Genomic DNA, 18,865 nt, shown 5'->3' on the forward strand with positions numbered 1-18,865 from the left:
CATCGACTCATTACGGGCGAAACATGGAATAAACGTTCCAATTAGTATTCTGAAACCCTCAATGGCACCTTTAATTCCACCCATGGATCAATCCTCGACCAGACGGAGAGAGATGGTCGAAACTAGGGAAAAAAAAAAATATTCACAAGAAATTTATAACGACAGTGGTCAAAGGTCCTCCAAAGCGAAAGAATCAAGGGTGTGAAGTAATGCAGATCAAAAAAGAAGTCTATGTGCGCTTGTCAACATCGAAAACAGCACCCACGTCGATAACAGTCCGATCAGAAAAAATGGCCAGAGGAGAATATTTGTACACTGAATTTTTCATGATCCAGAAAGCACCCAACAGATCATGCTCTGAGATGCAGTGTCATCACAAGCGAGCCAGCTAGCGAACGGAACATGGAGCCACCAGGGCTCTGCTTATGATCCCCGCATGTCCCATTTTGGCCGCAGACTCGACTGGAGATCGTCCTTGGTGCCAACCGTATCCGCCGGCAGACGGCTGACCCGGTACGCGCCCGTCCGAATGTTATGGAGATGGACAGGTGAGATACCACCACCATGGCTGCGGACACTGCCCGCATCGCTGGCCCCCGAGTCATTGTTCTTGAATCGTTGCGGGGGTGCAAAGTCAAGCGCCGAGTAGGCTCCTGATTTCCGCAGCGCATGACTGAAATCAAAGTTAGTCAATGTCTGGGAGGGGATGGTAGAAGATGAAGGGAAAGGGTCACTTACGGGCTAGGAATGGCAGAGAGTTCGTCAAAGGCCGAGGCGAGAGGAGAGTGCACCGGAGCCATCGGCGTGTACGGACGCAGGCCACCCCGTGGAGTGTCCGGCCGACCTTCTCGCTGATCTTTGAAGGTCTTTCCGGGCGCGTAGTCCGTCGGCATGATCGACATGTCGTCCTTGATCAAGTGCGGCGACGGCAGCTCATGAAGCGGCGGTGGTGCCACCGGCGGCTTTCTCGGCATGGCTGGTAGCCGGTTGGATGCAGACGAGTATGAGCGAGGTCCTAGATCACGGTGTCCCATTGCGGAGTTGCTGCCCATATGACGTGGTGGCGGACGCGGCGGCGGAGTCATCGCACGACGGCCCGGGTTTTGGGCGAATGGCTTGGGTGGCATGGGAAGATACTCGCCGGCCACGTCGTATACGTGCGGATCACCGTAGAACTCTGGCCCAAAGTCTTCGTAGTAGTAGTCGTCTGGACCATTCTTGTTGTCATCAAAGTATTCCTTGTAGAACGACCGGATCCTGTTGGCCCGTTGCTCTGGGTTGTCCGACGGATCCTCCGGCGGCAGAGGGCGAAGGCCCACCGTCAGCCGTTTAGGATCGAAGCTGTCATCCAAGGTACCGAAATGCTGTGTTAGACGATACTTGGAGAGGCGATTGGCCATCGACACCCGTTTCGACATGGGACGAGCAGTAGACAGGCGATTGGAGGATTCCGAGGGATCATCGCTCCCAGTCTTGTCAGATTGAGCCTTCTCCGCTGCTTTCTCCGGCTCGTCAGCGGACGAGACTTTGACGGCGGGAGAGGTGGACGGGCCGTCTCCGTAATCGCTTCCACCATCGCTCGACGGGAACGAAATCCGCGGCGCCTGCGATGTAGTGGAATGCGAATCCAGAGGTGGTTCTCGGATGGTCGGAATTGTCTGATCGAAGGTATAGGACGACTGCCGGTCATGGACACCAGATTCAAACTCATCCAGAGCAGAGTGCCGGGGTGTTTCTTGGCTGGTTCGTTTGGAGGTGGCATGGCCGCCATCTTTGATGTGGCTGTCACGCCCAGAACCAAAATGATCATTTTCAGCCGGATCAAAGGTGAAGCTTCCGGTAAGGCGGCTATCGTTTGGACCAGCTTGGTGACCAGGCTCCAGGACAGTGGGCAGGGTAGAATCCTTGAGGGCGCTGTTGCGCTCGCTAGGATTGGCACTGGTCCGGGCGGTATTTGGAGCGGGCGACGACGACGACGGCGGCAGGTCCAGATCGAACTCACTCAGAGGCTGCTTGACGTGGGCTTGTTCCATGTTGGAGATGGGTTCCTCGCGCGGATTGGGCGACGGGGTCAACCTGGGTGGCGGAGGAGATGATCGTGACATCCTCGAGGCATTCCGAATGAGGCCATCGTGCGGATCCTCAGGCCCGGTTCTCGGCGAATGAGCATAGCTGGAGGCATCATCTCGGACCCATCTGGAGTGCGAATGAATTGACGCGCTATCGTTGTACTTGGACAGGCTGGTTGCAGGCCGATACTTGTCATCGTCCGCGGTCATTGCTCTGCTGATTTCACGGAGAGACTCTTTCGAATCCTGCAGCTCGGGTGGCAGCAGGTATGGGCTATTGCCGATATCCAGCGACAATCCCCCGCGTCTATGGCCTTCCTTCTCCGGATCATTCCCACCCGACCGGACGACTTCCATGCCAAAATCTAACGATTTATGCTTATCATTGGCATCCTCATACTTCAATCTCTTTATGTGGCGTCGATGCAGAATGAATAAAGCAATGGCCGCACACACAACGGGGATTCTATGTCATTCTGCGTTAGTCCTGCTATACTCTGGTGTCACCCTGTTTGCGAGCGCGGTCGCTTACAGCACGCCCAGGACCACCGGCAGGGTGGTCGACATGGAGCTGGCGGGTTTCTCGCACTGCGGCGAGTTATCACCGGGGGTGCATCTTGAGCTGGTGGCACTATCGGCCCGACGGACAAGGGACGGCGGTTCCAAGGAGGCTGTCGCAGGGGGCTTAGGCGTTAGGTGGTGGTGGTGCACATGGTGGTGCGCGTGGCGCACAGAATGTCGATGAGGCATATCTCGTCCTCCCTGGCCGATCCCGCGGTCTCCGGTAGAGAAGCGACCTCAGCAAGCCTCTGAGCACATCCACACGAACAGCAAGTCCGATTATCCAAAATCACACAGGGATAAGTCCAGGAAATTTTGGCCACAACCACACTGTTCTCGTGTTCCCAGTCTCCAATTGTTGGATTAGCGATTGGATTCAGTCCCAATCCAATTGGGCCCAAATTGTCCAAAAAGGGGTAAAGAGCGAAATGGCCGAAGGCCCGGGGGAAGAAATGAGAGACGAGGGTGAGAAGTGGTGGAGGAAGACGACGAGAAAACGACCGACTGCAGGAGGCACTGCCTTTAGGAGTGTTTTTGAATGAGAGAAATAAGAGGCACGAGGAGAGGTTCTCCTGGATGATCCTCGTTGAGGGCATGAGAAAGCCCTGCCGGGCCAGAACTGCTCAGCCCATGCAGCCTGAGGCAGAAAACGCGGTGGAGTCGACCGCCAAATTACTCTACGGAGTAAACTTGAGGCTTGACCGCTACCCATCAGCCACCCATTCCTTGACTAGTGCGATGGTTCTTTCCTGATTCAGCAAGGTGAAAACTTATAGCTGACCGAATGTAGAAATTAGCAACAGCCCCTCCCAGTGGGCTGTTGGACCAATTAGGAACCCGTCCCATTCTGTTCCTTCCGCATTTCCGTTGGGCTGGTTCGGTATGTGCATAGCCAAAGTAATTTCTGAATGTTGCCGTTGTAGAAGCCTTGATCAAGGCCCTCGATGCACTGCTACTATATGCACATACCATTGGTCGCATCGCTAATCTGGCAGTAAATTGCATTCAGGCACCGTCGAAAAACTATGGTTTCAATCGAGTGCCACGAGAGCGGGGCTGCCCCTGGCTAGCGTCAGGAACCGACGGCCCCCATCCAATCATCGAGCGGCTGATTTTCGGAGCGGATCGAGATCACGTGGTGAGATCTAAGGAGTTCCAACCCGGTGGTGCCTGGAATTTCGGGCAGCCGGCAACGCCCTTTCCGCGGGAGGATCCTCAGACGGTCAGCCTCAGACAGGACTTCTGGCACGGATTCTCCCTATCGAGGGTCTACTCGTATTTTATGGCACAGTCACGTCACAGATTGTAAGAAGTGTGTCGCATTGAAGTCCTAAAGCACCCGTGCGGCCGTGCCCCTCAAAGCAGGGTCCGGAAATCTCCCATGGCCTGATGTGTAACCTGGTGCTGCTGGTAAACGAGTGCACTCTGCAAGGGATCTCACTGCTCGTTCATTGACCAAGTACGGAGTACGGAGTACTTATCATCATCAATGACACCGGAATAGGCCAGAAAAGTCTGGAGAATTCGAGAACGTGTGGTCCCATAGGGTGCCTTTGATGCTGAAGCATGGACGTGACTGACACGTTTCTGCATTTTCAGGAACTCGGTAGTGAAGCCTACATGCCACAGCAAGCCCTGGAAATACTCGTCCCCGATGTCTTTGTCCTTCTCTTAGCTGCAGAACAGATATGGTCCTTCTGCGCTCGACATGTAGGGACGCAGTGTTGCAATCAGTGTTCCTAATCCAGGACATTCCAGCACGGTCGACCCCAGCCGGTAGATAGGTGATTACAGCCGACCTATGTAGGAGCACTATTTTCCATTCTCGTGCCTCGCCTGGTCTTGAAGTCACGGCATAAAATGATCAACGAATTCATCACTACGAAATCAAATGTTGACAAAAGTTCAAAATCCTATGTAAGCGGAAGAAGATCGCATTCAAATGCCAACACTTCAGGCACGTTCCCAACTTTTGATAGTTCGAGCACTGGAACTAACTATTCCGGATAATGTATGGAGTACTCCGTACACCGTACCACTGTCAAGAACCTCAAATTGTTCCATCAGTAAAGCTCCATCTGCTTGCAAAGGGGTAATAACTAGTAGTCTAGTACCTGGAACCAAAAGCTTGATCTCCACCCGTTCATGCTTATACCGAGGCAGATTTGGCGCCGCAAAGACTAGCTACGCGCCAAAATGCTTCGTCGATCCTCCAAGGGATGACCAGGACCTGGATATATTTCGGCATCGGCACCGATCAAATGAGTCAAAGAACACTATTTCGGCTGGAGCCCGCGTTCTTACTCACAAAGGCAAGGGGATCATCTACCTATTGTGGCCAGCCCGTCGTTGATTGCCTAGGAGAAACCCCGCCGTACTGCGAAGAGGGAAGTGGATAAGCGGGTACAATCTATTGTCTCCTCTCGAAAGTCATTATATTTGAAAGCTCAATCCACCAACCTTTGCATAAAACGTCTTCAGAATGACTGGAGAGATCCAGAATCCACGATGATTTTCTGATCTGCCACAAGAACGGATAAGCATAGATAAGCTTGTTTGGTTCGAGATAACAGAGTATTAACTACTACCCATGTATTCCTCTTGGAGGCGACGGATTGCATTTGGTCCGAGTCAGGACGCATTCGTCTACGGGCGTCCGAGCTCCGAGGAGCACGGATGCATCGGATGGGGTGTAAATCCGTCGAACTACGGAGTACGGAATACATCGCCAGGATTTGCAGAAGCTCCTGGACAATGCTCAGATGCGTTGCCGTACATACTCATCGCGCCGTCGTAAACCTCTCAACGATGGAATGCTCTAGGCCGGACAGAGAATGCCGCACGCAGGCGGTGCAATTAATTTGGAATCTCAGACATTCCCGGGAGAATCAGTCAGATACTATACCGACTTAACCCGAAGCGATGTTGATGGGATGAACTAGAAAGAACTGCAGCGTTCTAGAAGTGTTCTCTGCAGGCCTGGAAAATTTTTGCTGCATCAAAAAATCCCTTGAAAATCACTAAATTTAGAGGTATCATAGGGAGAGGCCATCGCTTACAATCGGCTAACATCGGCGGTGGCGAGACCAGCAAGAAAATCATTTCAAGATGAACACGAGGCTGCCAGTTAATGCAGCAATCAACGCTGCCAGAGGAGAGGACATGATGTGCGTGATTTCGTGGAAAAGTTTAACAGAAACCTTTGCAGGTCGCAGGGCGTAACCGACTCGGTGTTTATTGGATGCTTACAAATTTTGGCACCGACGGTAAAGGGAAAAACAGGGTTGAGTTTACGTGTTCCCGGGACGAGGCGCCGAGCAGTGCCGTGTTCCGACTGCAGACCCCGCGCCGAGTGGTGTCGGCAAGCAACCGTAAATCCGTAAATGCAGAGTGATGTCATGCAAATTCATCCGCTGCTCAAATTTGCTAGTCTCGGATAAGTGTATAAGTTCGATGCTTCCACCCCCCCATCGTGTAAACAATAGATTCACTGCAGAGATCACAGAATTGAGTGTCAACAGTGTCTGTCAAGTAGCTATGAATGCATTGGACCGAGATATCGAAAAGGCCGAGCTCGAGACCATGCCGTCTCGTGCCACGGCCGAAGGTACTGGCAGCGAGTATCTTGTGAGCAGACAATCTTCCAGATTATCTATGTCGTCGACCACAACAACGTCCAGTTCCTATTCAGACAATGGTGATGCACTCGAGCGTCATCCCACCGCATTGAGTCGCATCGCGACTCAACGGAGCCAACATAGCGGAACCGTTGGAGCAGATGTCAGGTCACGAATGAGCGAGAAGCCTCTGCCACCGTTCGGTGCGGGGAAACCCTATCCGCCACCGCTACCGCAAAGGGAGGAATATGTGGTCGAGTTCGACGGGCCCCGGGACCCGTTGCATCCGCAAAACTGGCCACGGTGGAAAAAGTAAGCCCGAGCGCCGATCACGTTCTATGGATTGCGTGGGAGCGCATGCTGACCAAGTGTCTCCAGGATCGTAACGGCCTGCGTGCTTGGTTATACGACATTCTGTGCGTCCTTCGCAAGCAGCCTCTTCTCGCCAACTGTCAGTGATGTTGCCGAGTTGTATCATGTCTCGTTCGAAGTTGCTCTACTCGGCCTGTCACTATATGTATTGGGTTTCGCAACCGGGCCCGTGTTTTGGGCCCCTCTGTCCGAGTTACGAGGTCGCCGGTTGCCAATTCTCCTCGGCATGTTCGGGTTTACCGTCTTCCAATTCGCAGTCGCTACCGGAAAGGACCTACAGACCATCCTGATTAGTCGGTTCTTCGGCGGCTTCTTCGGCGCCTGCCCCATTACGGTCGTGGCGGCGGTGTTCTCGGATATCCTAAGTAACAAGTCCCGGGGACTGGGGATCACCATCTTCAGTATGGCCGTGTTCAACGGTCCGCTCGTCGCGCCCTTGGTCGGCGGATTCATCACCGAGAGTCGTCTCGGATGGCGCTGGACCTCTTACCTGACCGGAATCATGGGCGCCGCGGCGCTGGTTCTTGATGTCTTTTTATTCGAGGAGACATACCCGCCCCTGATCCTCGTCCAGAAAGCGGCCGAGCTGCGCCGCCGCACCAAGAATTGGGGCATTCACGCCAAGCAGGAGGAGATTGAAATCGACTTCGCAGAGCTCATCCACAAGAACTTCAGCCGACCGCTTCGCCTTCTTTTCACGGAGCCGATCGTCTTTTTGCTCAGCGTCTACATGGCCTTCCTCTACGGCCTGCTGTATTTGTTCATGACCTCTTACGCTATTGTTTTCCAGCAGATTCACGGCTTTGACAAGGGCATCGGTGGCTTGCCTTATCTCGGCATTGCGGTGGGAGAATTCCTGGGCGGTGCGTTCATCATCGCCTCACAGCCTTGGTACACCCGCAAACTCAAAGCTAACAACAACATCCCCGTCCCGGAATGGCGTCTTCCACCCGCCATTGTCGGCGCCATCGCTTTTGCCGGCGGCCTGTTTTGGTTCGGATGGACCGGGTACACCAAGAACATCCATTGGATCGCACCGACGTTGTCCGGTCTGCTGACCGGCTTTGGTTTGATGTCGATTTTTCTGCAATGCATGAACTATCTCATCGATGCTTATCTTGTCTTGTAGGTGTCCATGGCACCCCTTCGTATCAGCAAAACTTGACACTAACCTGGCCACAGCGCTGCTTCTGCCATCGCAGCTAATGCCATTCTCCGCTCGATCGCTGGAGCAGGTTTCCCTCTCTTTGCCACTTATATGGTAAGCTCTCAATCCCTCCCTTTTCGTCAACCTGAGTCACGCGCTGACTAGGAAACAGTTTAATGACCTAGGTGTCAACTGGGCAGGCACCCTCCTGGGCTGCGTCGCCAGCATCATGGCGCCCATTCCCATTGCCTTCTACTTGTACGGGCCCAAGATCCGTGCACGCAGTCGGTTTGCACCAACTTTCGAGTCCGCTGTGGCGGCGCATGGTGGTGATGACTGATGATGATCATGACCAGTATAGACTTGGTGTGATCGGTATAGACTGGAGTGGTTTGCTGTGCTTTTGGTTTGCATGTGATACCCCCGGATGTTTTGATTGTTGGATTCAAAAAAAAAGCAGAAAAAAAAAAAAAGTATGGCTGGATTTCAAAATTGATGTTTGACGAACATTCAGTTAGGAAATTTGCAACTATCTTAGTAATCAAAATAATCAATTTCAACAGAATCGAAAGATCTCTCTCAGCAGAGTACATCGTGAAGAGGCTGCATGGGCGGTTGAGTGGATCGATTAGATAAACCTATCTAGAGGAGTCCTACAGCTAGGCAGTAGCTGCAGTAGCTGGGGCTTGGAGATGCCCCTCGTTCCAGGAATGACCCCTCTTCTGCCCCGGCTGTTCCGCGGCTTCATTGCTCGTGTCCCTCGAATTCAACCCCATCACTTCCCATATCGTCGTCTATTTTCCAGTTCTGCAATAGCAGCAGCTTCTGCGAACTCATCTGCGACAATGGATCCAGAGACCAAGAAGCACTATCTTGCTGATTCGCCGCCGACCATCGTGAGGCTTGAGATCAAACCGCACTTCGAGGCGCTGCCTGATGAAAAGCTCCGTCGATATGCGCATTTCATGAGTCGGTGAGTATTCAGTCTCGACCCGGGTCGTTGCATTGTGTTCATGTGAGAAAGTTTCCGACTGATGAGTTTCTAACCTAGTGCTTCCTTCGAAGGCACCCGGATTACTCTCCGTCAGGTGTCGCCCGAATCGGAACCCATTTACGATTTGATCGTTGCCCTGTATAAGTCGGTTAATGGCGATTGGGACGCTCTGGCCAAGAAGACTGGAGTTAGTGAACAAGATCTGCGTTACTTCCTCGAATACGCCGCGCAATTCCTGGGAAATGCGGGTAACTACAAGGGCTTTGGAGACTCCAAGTTCATTCCGCGGCTCAGCCCGGAGGCCTTCAAGGCGCTGGCGTCGGTGAATGAGCAGACCCAGGCTGCGTTCGAGAAGGCCAATAGCGCGGGAGGCGGTATCTACGAGACTGACCCGGCCCTCATGCACCTGGGCTACCCGGAGAAGGGACACATGACAACATACTATCCGGACTCCCCGACCATCACCAAGGAAGAGATCACGGCTGTTGGGGACTTCTTCGAGAAGAAGGGCCTGCCACTGGAGAACACTCGGCTGCGAAAGACCCCTAGTGGGGACTTTGAGCTTCTCATTGCGTCCGCAGATCCTTCGCCGTCTGCGCAGGACCGCGATTTGGGCGAAGAGACGTCGTGGGAGCTGGACGGCGCCCTCAAGGGAAAGAAACTGCGGCTGGTGTATGGCGATCATCAGAAGGAGATGGCCAAAATCACAGAAAATATCAAGCAGGCGGCACTCCATGCGGCCAACGACACCCAGAAGCAGATGCTGGAACAGTATGCCAAGTCTTTCCACACTGGATCCATCGAAGCATACAAGGAGAGCCAGCGGCTGTGGATTAAGGACCAGAAGCCGGCAGTAGAGACGGACATTGGGTTTGTCGAGACGTACCGAGATCCGCACGGCGTTCGGGGAGAATGGGAGGGCTTTGTCAGCATGGTTAACCTGGAGCGCACCAAGGCGTTCAGCACGCTGGTGGACAATGCGCCCAAGTTCCTCAAGCGGCTTCCATGGAGCAAGGACTTTGAGAAAGACCAGTTCACCCCGCCTGATTTCACCTCTCTCGAGGTCCTCACATTTGCCGGATCCGGCATCCCCGCGGGGATCAACATCCCCAACTACGATGACATCCGGCAGAACCTGGGTTTCAAGAACGTGTCGCTGGGGAATGTGCTCAACGCCAAGGCACCGAACGAGCCGATCCCCTTCATCGCGGAGAAAGACCTCAAGCTCTACCAGGAGAACCGCGACCACGCATTCGAGGTGCAGGTCGGTCTGCACGAGCTGCTGGGTCACGGCAGCGGCAAGCTGCTGCAGGAGACGTCTCCAGGCCAGTACAACTTTGACGTGAACAACCCGCCCATCAGCCCGATCACTGGCAAACCCATCACGACATGGTACAAGCCAGGTCAGACTTGGGGATCCGTCTTTGGCGCCATTTCATCATCCATGGAAGAGTGCCGTGCAGAGTGTGTTGCCATGGCATTGTCCTGCGACTTTGACATTCTGCAAATCTTCGGCTTCGGCGACGGCACGACGGATCTCAACAACAAGGCCGGCGATGTCCTCTACGTCGGCTACCTGCAGATGGCACGCGCGGGCCTGCTCGCCTTGGAATACTGGGACCCGAAGAGCCGCAAATGGGGACAAGCACACATGCAGGCGCGATTCAGCATCCTGCAGACCTTCCTGCGTGCCGGCGATGACTTTGTCAAGCTGCACTACACCAAAGACGATCTTTCCGATCTGGAGATCCATCTTGATCGCAGTAAGATCCTGACCCATGGCCGCCCCGCCGTTGAGAAATACCTGCAAACTCTGCACGTGTACAAAGCCACCGCCGACGTGGTCGAGGGAACCAAATTCTACGACGACATCACCTCCGTGGATGACTGGTGGGCCACCAAGGTCCGCAATATTGTCCTGGAGAAGAAGGTACCCCGCAAGGTTTTCGTGCAGGCAAACACCGTCCTCGAAGGGGATAAGGTCGTCCTCAAAGAGTACGAACCGACCCTGGAGGGTATGATTAAGAGTTATGTGGAGCGCGATATCTGATTGGAATGAATTTACTTTTCCTTTGTTCATTAATGAATTATTAACGTGAATAGTACTAGCCAAAATACAAAATATATATCCAAGGGAAATCTTTTATCAACTGGATCATTAGATTCAAAGCAAACTTGCATATTTATCCAGCCCTTGAGGTTGCTGTCCTTGATTTTGGTTTTGATTCTGGGTCTGGGTCTGTCCAGACCACGCATTCAAACTTCCCATGTTTGCCCCTGTAGACATAGAGCCAAACGCCGATGTAGAAGACGACGACGTTGACGGAGGAGGCGGTATCGAGAATGCTGCGTAATTCGGAGTTGGGGTCGACGACGACGTCGAAGGCAGAGAATTTCGCAGCGAGGAAAGGGTTGAGAGGGACTGTGATGAAGTTGTTGTGGTCGACGCGGTAGTTGGTTGAAGGACGGGAAAGTGCGATTGGGAGGAGGTAGATGCTGTCCCCGTCCCAGGGCGAGTCGGTTCGAGCGAAGGGAAGTTGCTCATGACGCTGGTCGAGTCTGGGGTAATGGAGCGGGAGGTGGACGACCAGGAGAAGGTCGGCGAGGTAATTGCGGGGGCAGTGGAGCGTGGCGTTGTGGACGACGTCGTTGTCGCTGCTATTGATGCTGGTCGTCGGGAGGCATTATTGCTACTGTCGAGAATATCAAGACCAACGCCGTTAGCGTTGGTGGAGCTGCTCCGGCCAAGCACGAGCCGTTCAAAGTCGCTCGTCGCTGAGGAGGATCCGTTCGCGCCCGATGAGGATGTAACTAGAAGACTGTCGTCGTTGGCGCGAGACGCTGCTGCGCTACCGTCGTCCCGCGCGGAGAGCTCCTTCAGCTTGCGTGAGTGTTCCCGCTCAACCTTGCTCGAAAATGACTTGATCACGCCCATGTACTGCTCAAACTGCGACAAGTTCAGCAGCGGGCCGAGCGCGAACGTCCAGAGGATCGGCAACACTTCGAGCGCAAGGAATTCCGTATCGACGATCTGGCCCACGCGGAGGAAAACCTTGAGCGCGGCCATCATCACCGCCGGCTCCTTGGTGCGGATGGCTTTGAGCAGCGGCACGAGTTTCTCTTGAACGGTGTACTTGTCCAGGATGGATGTTGGTGTGTGCTTGCGCTTGTCGTCGTTGAGCACGCCCGTCAGGTCGTCCGGCCCAAGTGCTTCCTCGCCTATGGGCTGATCGGGTGACCCGCCACAGAGGACCACAAACGATTCCAGACCCCGGACCTTGATGGCCAGGCTGTTTGTCTTGCTGAACGTCGAAGCGATCGGCGGGAAGACCTCGTTCTTGACCGTGCTGAAATCGAGCACCGGCAGCATGTGCGGAAGGCACTTCATCGCCGCATCCACCAGGGAGTGCGTCGACGACTCCATGCCCATCTGGATGAGAGGCAGGATGTCTGGTTCCATTGTCAGCATTCAGGCTTTGTTGAACGAAAAGATCAGACACACTGACATTCTTTGAACTCCTTGCCCGGGCAGTTTTCTGCAATCGTTTCCATGTGCTCCAGTACTACCATCAGCCCGGCGTCCCGGGTTGCGTCCCGCTCCTGCGTCGCAGGTCGATTTCCGCCAGGTAAAAAGATGTCTTTCAGTTTGGAAACCACCATCTCCGGAAACACCCGGCGTCCGTTAGGCAGTTGCTTGATGATACGGAAGACATTTTGCAAAATAAGAGACAATAGTTCCCGGTCTTTCGTCTCTTCCAACAACGCACCCAGAATCTTCCTCTCGAGGACCGAAGCTGGGAAATCTGGGAGAACTCGTTGCAAGCCGCGCAAAAACTGCGACTTCTCATGCGGCGTCTTGGCTGGAAACGACTCCAAAAATCGGATTGTGGACACCAGTAGGTTATCGAAATACGGGGACTGTTGCAGCTCGCGCGCATTCAGCCGCTGGGCTGGCCGCCGAGTGATAAGCCTAGGGAGAACATGGGACGTGAGGTCCTTGGGAATGGGCCTTGTGCAAAGGAAACTGTTGTTTTGGGATGGGGTGGTGGAGGGCGACGTGAGGAGCTTCTTATAAGTGGCTATACTCCCATGTGTTTGTATAGGTGACCTATGGGGAGAATTATAGAGCGCAATGATGATCAAGCCAAGAGAGAAAAGATCGGCCGCTGGGCTCACATTATTGTCGAAGACAAAATCCGGCGACGTATAATCAAGATTCAATTGGACTGATGAGGGAAGTCTTGCATCCTGGTACAAGACTTCTGAGAGAGCCAGCGGCGGAAGGTTAGACGGCGAGTTGGACCCCTCAGGTGGGCTGGCGAAGGCCAGGCCAGCTATTTTCCAATCGGACTTGGCATTGATGAAGATGGCCTCTGGGTTTAGGTTCCCATGCACCAGCCCGGCGGATTCATGGAGAAATTCCAGACCCTTAGCGATCTGCAGCAGGCCCTTTTGAATCTCCAGCTCATCGATCTCAATGTCTCTCCGCCTGCGCCTCCCGTCCGGCTCCTCGATCATATAGCGGCTAGCTCTAGAGCCTCCTTCTTGAACGTCCTTCTCCCGCAGCAAACCAGCCAACGAGGCCGTCACTGGCTCGGTCGCAAACATCAACCCCCCGCTCCGCGTCTCCTCCACGGGCTCCAACACCTGGAGTATGGATGGGTGGCGGAGACGCGTCAGGGTGCTAATCTCCCGTTTCAGTCGGTCAACTACCTCATCGTGAAGTTTTCTCAGCGCTGACGAGCTCGATCGGCCGCCAAACCCCCCAGTTCGTGGGTCCAATAGCTTTCGGTCAAAGATAAAAATTGACGCCGCATTGCCGGTCGACTTTTTCTTTCCGTCGTGGATTTTCCATGGCCCGGAAATCAGAACAGGTTCTTGCGAGACCTGGTAATTGGATAATATGTTCGAACTGAACGACTTAAGCGCCGATGAGAACATGGCGTCAATGCGGGAGCTGATGAATTGTTCCCAGAACTACGACGCCATGAACATACTGTTGGGCTCCAGCCCGGCCGAGACAACGTAGGTATCCCTCTCACCGAATTCTCATATCCGGTTAGAAGCAGAAGGTTCAAGAGCAGTGCTGTGGACTGGTCTATCCTTGCGACTCGTTTCATTCAGTCCAGTCAGTGCCCGAAGCTGTCATAAATTCACGTGATATGGCGGCATGCCGAAATGCCATGCCAAGAATTGTCTGTTCTTTCGGTTCAGGCATCAAGGCATCCACGCCCTACCAGTGGCAAAGCGCCGTCGCTACCCGCCGCTCGGAGAACGGAACATACTCCGATCGTTTTTCTTTGCCGATTGGGAAGAAAACGCAGAGGATACTACTATGACTCACGTTGTTCACAATATTTAACGTTTCTCTTCTGCTGATTCCTCATTGAACATTGGGGTCTCTTTCTCGAACAGTTCAGTTCATTCATCTGGACTTGTCTACGTGATATTGTGTTCGTGGCGTTCAAAAATACTCGGATAATCGCCTCCCGTTACAATGACACTCTCACATCGATTCACGGTGCAGTCTTTGCGCGCAGCGACGACGCACCCCATCTCGACGAAATGCTCGGCCGCGGTGGGGGCGCGACTATGGCGGCGATCCTATAGCAGCAATGCGCAGTTACCTGACCTCGACTTGTCCAAGCTAACTATTACAAAGACGACGAACCCCAAGGAGCTGATTCCAGATGAGAAATTGGTGTTTGGAAAGTCATTTACCGGTGCGGCATGGCATTATGCATAGTCATAAGAGGGAGCGAGCTGACAATGAGCCATCTTTGCAGACCATATGATTACCGTCAATTGGAACGAGTCGGAGGGTTGGTTACCGCCACGCATCATTCCGTACCAGAACCTGAGCTTGGACCCGTCCACCTGCGTGTTCCACTACGCGTTTGAGTGCTTCGAAGGGATGAAAGCGTACAAAGACAAGGAAGGAAGAATCCGACTATTTCGGCCTGACAAGAACATGGCACGATTGAATAAATCGTCAGCGCGCATTGCATTGCCCACCATCAACGGAGATGCTCTCATCAAGCTAATTGGTGAATTGCTCAAGCTTGACAGCCGATTTATCCCCAAGTGAGTTTGTGCTGCCATTGGGATTCTCTGCGACGGGAGTTGACGGTAACAGCACCAAGGGTTACTCTCTCTACCTGCGCCCCACTATGATCGGAACGCAGGCTGCGTTGGGTGTCAATCCACCAAATTCTGCAATGCTCTTCGTGATCGCAAGCCCCGTAGGACCATACTACCCGACTGGATTCAAGGCGGTGTCGCTCGAGGCCACGGACTACGCTGTGCGCGCATGGCCGGGCGGCGTTGGTGACTACAAGCTAGGTGCCAACTACGCGCCCTGCATTGTTCCGCAGCAGAAAGCCATGTCGCGCGGGTTCCACCAGAACCTCTGGCTCTTTGGCAAGGAGGAATACATCACCGAAGTGGGCACTATGAATCTTTTCCTGGCGATAAAGGACAAGGAGACCGGCCAGAAGGAGCTGATCACACCACCTCTGGACGGCACCATCTTGGAGGGCGTGACGCGCGACTCAGTTCTGAGCCTGGCTCGGGAGCGGCTCGTGCCCGAGGGATGGAAGGTTTCGGAGCGCAAGATCCGGATGGCTGAGGTGGCGCAGGCGTCGGCGGAGGGTCGCCTTCTTGAGGTCTTCGGCGCCGGCACAGCGGCAGTTGTCAGTCCCGTGCGCAAGATTAGCTACCGCGGCCAATTGATCGACTGCGGACTGAAGGAGAACGAGGAGGCGGGAGAAATTGCGAAACGCATGAAGGACTGGATCGAGGGGATCCAGTATGGTGAAGAAGAGCATGAGTGGAGGTAAGTACAATCTTGACTCTCGCGAGACAGTGATGCTGATTGGCCTAGTTACATCGTGGAATAAGTGATTGACCGACTTTGGCGTCAAATTCCTTAGTGAAATTTGGTTGTAGATCAAGCGCTTGGTGTTGATATAATTTGATTCCGTATTAGATATCGAATACAAGGGGCAAACCCCTGGTGCACAGAGACCGTGCTCTCCCTGGTGGGATGTGCATGGGCTTGTACTTTCCTTTTAATATCATTGGCGACTGTGAAATGTATTTTATTGAAAGTCAGGTGCTGTTACATAGGTAGGTACCTGTAGATAGGTAGATATTCAGCTGTGCATGCATATGGAATAGGCCGGTTCCAAAGAAAGCTGGGAAATCCTTGCACACTCGCTTCCCATGCCGGCACTCCACTTCGTCAAAATCTAACAGCAAGAATGGGTATGGGATCAGCTTTTGCTCTGCATTCTGAACATGAATGTGATCTCCTGCTAGTAACTCAAAGGCTAAAGCGGATCTTTTGAATATTCATTCACGTATCGTTTGCACGAGTCAATCCAGGGGAGCGATTTAGTTTCGTGTGCCGAGTACGCGTACTCGTAGCTACCCGTGTTTACAGTAATGCGCTCCGTATCCGTACTAAGGACCAAGCAATCGCGAGCAAGCTTCCAGCGGACAAATACCCTCAATACATAGTAGCCTACTCTGTATACAATAGCTCCGTGTCGCTTATCCGACTTTCTGCGTAGGCCTTGTACGTATCTGAATGCATGGCTGGCTGCTGGAGGCGATCCCGGTTTGCCCAGATTCGGGTCAGCACAGCTTTCCTGATAAGGCTAAGCCTATTCAGATTTTTGTGATCTAAGTTAACTTAAGCGAACGGATCCACAGAAGCTTGGCTATGGGTTCCTTTCCGGAAAAAGTTAAGAGCTCTCCAGACTGTTGGATTAGGGTTTTGTCGAGCCCCAGCATTCAGTTGCCTGTTGGATGATGGACGAGTTCATAAGGCGATCGATTTCCACAACGATTTAGAGAGTGATGGCGATGTATATGCGTGTGTTAGAAGACTACAATACCATAAGACAAGAAGTTGATAATGCATTGCCGAGCATGATCTAACCCTTTCTGTAAGTCAAAGAGTCATTATTAACTTAAAATTAGCCCCTGGCAATTCAGCCGGTGCTTATGAGTTGGGCGGCGACGCTGCAGCTCCATCCATATTTATCAAACTGATGGCCCAATTCATTCAGGGACCAACTGGGGAATTTTCGGATACACAAGTTCGGAGTATTTATCTACATTATCCACTAGGCAAACATGACCACGCAAAGCAAGATCGACGGCGTTCACTTCATGCGTACGGAGTAGTCAAGATTATAAAACTTGTCGTGTTGCATGTGCTCTTGCAGCTCAATAGGCGCATCGACGAATCAATAGAACTGTTGTGTTGACGGTGCTCCTATATTATCCGTTAGGAGATTGGCGGCTAGGTCCATATTCGCATTTCACGCTTTTCTCGATGAAAGATTTGCCCACGAGATTCTGATTCACCATGGGCCACTTTTTCAGCAAGCCCGCTGCCCCAGCCAAGGTCCCGACGGACACCGTCTTGCCTTTTCACTACTTCGATGACAACGAGATTTATCGAGCAATCCGTCTCCAAATCAGTTTCTGCTTCAATGATGTTCTGGACGCAGAGAAACTTCGCGGAGCATTCGCTCGCTTACTCGAGATGGATGGATGGAGAAAATTGGGGGCTCGTCTGCGATTGAATGTTAGTTTGTGTCACGGAAGGAGTTTTAGTGGTACATCTGACAGTATGAGCTAGTCTGAAGGGAAGCTGGAGTATCATCTTCCCGCGATATTCACTGAGGATCGTCCGTCCTTTATGTACAGTTTCGAACACTTTGGATCATCCATTGCGGAACATCCCATTGGTTCTCGTCTCCCTCGCGGCGGCAATAAGCCGATGATTTTCGGTGGAGCAGATAAGTATAGCGCACTGCTGGGAGACCCTCGCATACCCCTTAGCTACAAAGATTGGATTAACCTGGACATTCCCCAACTGGGCCTTCGAATCATCACATTCAATGATGCCACTTGCGTGACGATAACTTTCCTTCATTCTTTGACGGATGCCATGGGTCTTGTGGCCATATTGCGGGGATGGCTGGCGATTCTCCATGGCAAGGAAGAGGAAGTGCCGCCTTTTATCGGCTCCGACACTGATCCTATGTTGTCGGTCCTCGAGAAGAAGCCACCGCCGCGCTGGATCCTCGCGGATAAGATTCTTCGCGGCTTCCCACTGCTTGTCTACGGAGTACGGACGTTGTTTCAATCTTATTGGTACAAAATCGAAGAACGAGTAATCTTTCTGCCCGCAGGAAAGGTGGAGCAATTGCGCCAGGACGCTTTGAATGAGCTTGCCGCCCAGAACCCTAACGTGGACAAGGTACCCTTCATCAGTGAAAACGACGTCTTGAGTGCGTGGTGGGCAAAACTTTTGGCGCGTGTTGTACGACCCGCCGGCGATCGCACGATTACCATCATGAATGCCTTTGATTGCCGGGGCATCCTTACAGAGATGGGGCTCATCCCGGCCCCTGACGTCGGATTGGTGACCAATGCTGTGAACGGCTTCTGGACCGTCCTGTCGGCTCGTCAAGTCCTTGAGGAACCACTCGGTTCCCTGGCATTACAAGTTCGCAGAAGCCTGGAGCAGCAACGAACCGTAGAGCAGGTTCGAGCGAGTCTAGCGGAAGCCAAAGATGCCCACGACCGGACTGGTTACTCCTACGTTGTTGGTGATTCCGGTATGATGCTAGTCATCATCTCCAGCTGGCAGAAAGCGAAATTTTTCACATTTGATTTCTCGCCGGCAGTCATCAAGGTCGGGACGCCGCTCGATAAGCGTGATAACCAGCTGGGTCGCGCATCATGCATGTGTGTCAAGGGCACAACCGATGCTGGCATGCCAATCATGAATGGAGGTGCTGTGATTGGAAAGGATGAAAAGGGGAATTTCTGGTTAAACTTCCAACTGCGCAATAAGTTATGGGCTAGAGTCGAGGAACAGTTGAAAGAAATGTAACGGCTCTGTCTTCGCTATCGAACGTGTTGAGTCAATGACTAGACATGAGACATTGTGCTTATAATGATACATTGTTGCTAATCCTTTAATCATGCAATCTCGTTGAGCTTTCCATCATTCTTCCGTCAATTTTTCCTTGAAGTTGGAATAGAGTTCCTCGACAATGTCCGGACAGCATGGGGAATCCGG

The 18,865-nt window shown here is 52.8% G+C and overlaps 7 protein-coding genes across 7 annotated transcripts; 5 read left to right on the forward strand and 2 right to left on the reverse strand.

Moving 5' to 3' along the window:
• Positions 1-423: 423 nt before the first annotated feature.
• On the reverse strand, positions 424-2,819 carry VTN49DRAFT_2929 (uncharacterized protein; the record flags this gene model as incomplete). Its single annotated transcript, XM_069410708.1, has 3 exons — positions 424-673; positions 739-2,535; positions 2,602-2,819. The coding sequence occupies 3 exons, from the start codon at positions 2,817-2,819 to the stop codon at positions 424-426; spliced, it is 2,265 nt and encodes a 754-aa protein (XP_069269487.1).
• A 441-nt stretch (positions 2,820-3,260) lies between these two features.
• On the forward strand, positions 3,261-4,020 carry VTN49DRAFT_2930 (uncharacterized protein; the record flags this gene model as incomplete). The annotated part of the gene is made up of 4 exons (XM_069410710.1): positions 3,261-3,363; positions 3,421-3,510; positions 3,554-3,935; positions 3,996-4,020. 4 exons carry the CDS (start codon positions 3,261-3,263, stop codon positions 4,018-4,020), a joined length of 600 nt encoding a protein of 199 aa, XP_069269488.1.
• A 2,147-nt stretch (positions 4,021-6,167) lies between these two features.
• Positions 6,168-8,106, forward strand: VTN49DRAFT_2931 (uncharacterized protein; the record flags this gene model as incomplete). The annotated part of the gene is made up of 4 exons (XM_069410711.1): positions 6,168-6,559; positions 6,626-7,744; positions 7,802-7,880; positions 7,939-8,106. 4 exons carry the CDS (start codon positions 6,168-6,170, stop codon positions 8,104-8,106), a joined length of 1,758 nt encoding a protein of 585 aa, XP_069269489.1.
• Positions 8,107-8,476: 370 nt separating this feature from the next.
• On the forward strand, positions 8,477-10,810 carry VTN49DRAFT_2932 (uncharacterized protein; the record flags this gene model as incomplete). Its single annotated transcript, XM_069410712.1, has 2 exons — positions 8,477-8,739; positions 8,818-10,810. The coding sequence occupies 2 exons, from the start codon at positions 8,477-8,479 to the stop codon at positions 10,808-10,810; spliced, it is 2,256 nt and encodes a 751-aa protein (XP_069269490.1).
• Positions 10,811-10,924: 114 nt separating this feature from the next.
• VTN49DRAFT_2933 (uncharacterized protein) lies at positions 10,925-13,701 on the reverse strand (the record flags this gene model as incomplete). The annotated part of the gene is made up of 2 exons (XM_069410713.1): positions 10,925-12,210; positions 12,267-13,701. 2 exons carry the CDS (start codon positions 13,699-13,701, stop codon positions 10,925-10,927), a joined length of 2,721 nt encoding a protein of 906 aa, XP_069269491.1.
• Positions 13,702-14,257: 556 nt separating this feature from the next.
• On the forward strand, positions 14,258-15,659 carry VTN49DRAFT_2934 (uncharacterized protein; the record flags this gene model as incomplete). Its single annotated transcript, XM_069410714.1, has 4 exons — positions 14,258-14,483; positions 14,547-14,844; positions 14,897-15,595; positions 15,644-15,659. 4 exons carry the CDS (start codon positions 14,258-14,260, stop codon positions 15,657-15,659), a joined length of 1,239 nt encoding a protein of 412 aa, XP_069269492.1.
• Positions 15,660-17,137: 1,478 nt separating this feature from the next.
• Positions 17,138-18,676, forward strand: VTN49DRAFT_2935 (uncharacterized protein; the record flags this gene model as incomplete). The annotated part of the gene is made up of 2 exons (XM_069410715.1): positions 17,138-17,359; positions 17,414-18,676. The coding sequence occupies 2 exons, from the start codon at positions 17,138-17,140 to the stop codon at positions 18,674-18,676; spliced, it is 1,485 nt and encodes a 494-aa protein (XP_069269493.1).
• Between the last annotated feature and the right edge of the window lie 189 nt (positions 18,677-18,865).

This window comes from Thermomyces lanuginosus, assembly GCF_041956635.1.
Source record: "Thermomyces lanuginosus strain ATCC 200065 unplaced genomic scaffold VTN49scaffold_27, whole genome shotgun sequence".
NCBI classification, from domain to species: Eukaryota; Fungi; Ascomycota; class Eurotiomycetes; order Eurotiales; family Trichocomaceae; genus Thermomyces; species Thermomyces lanuginosus.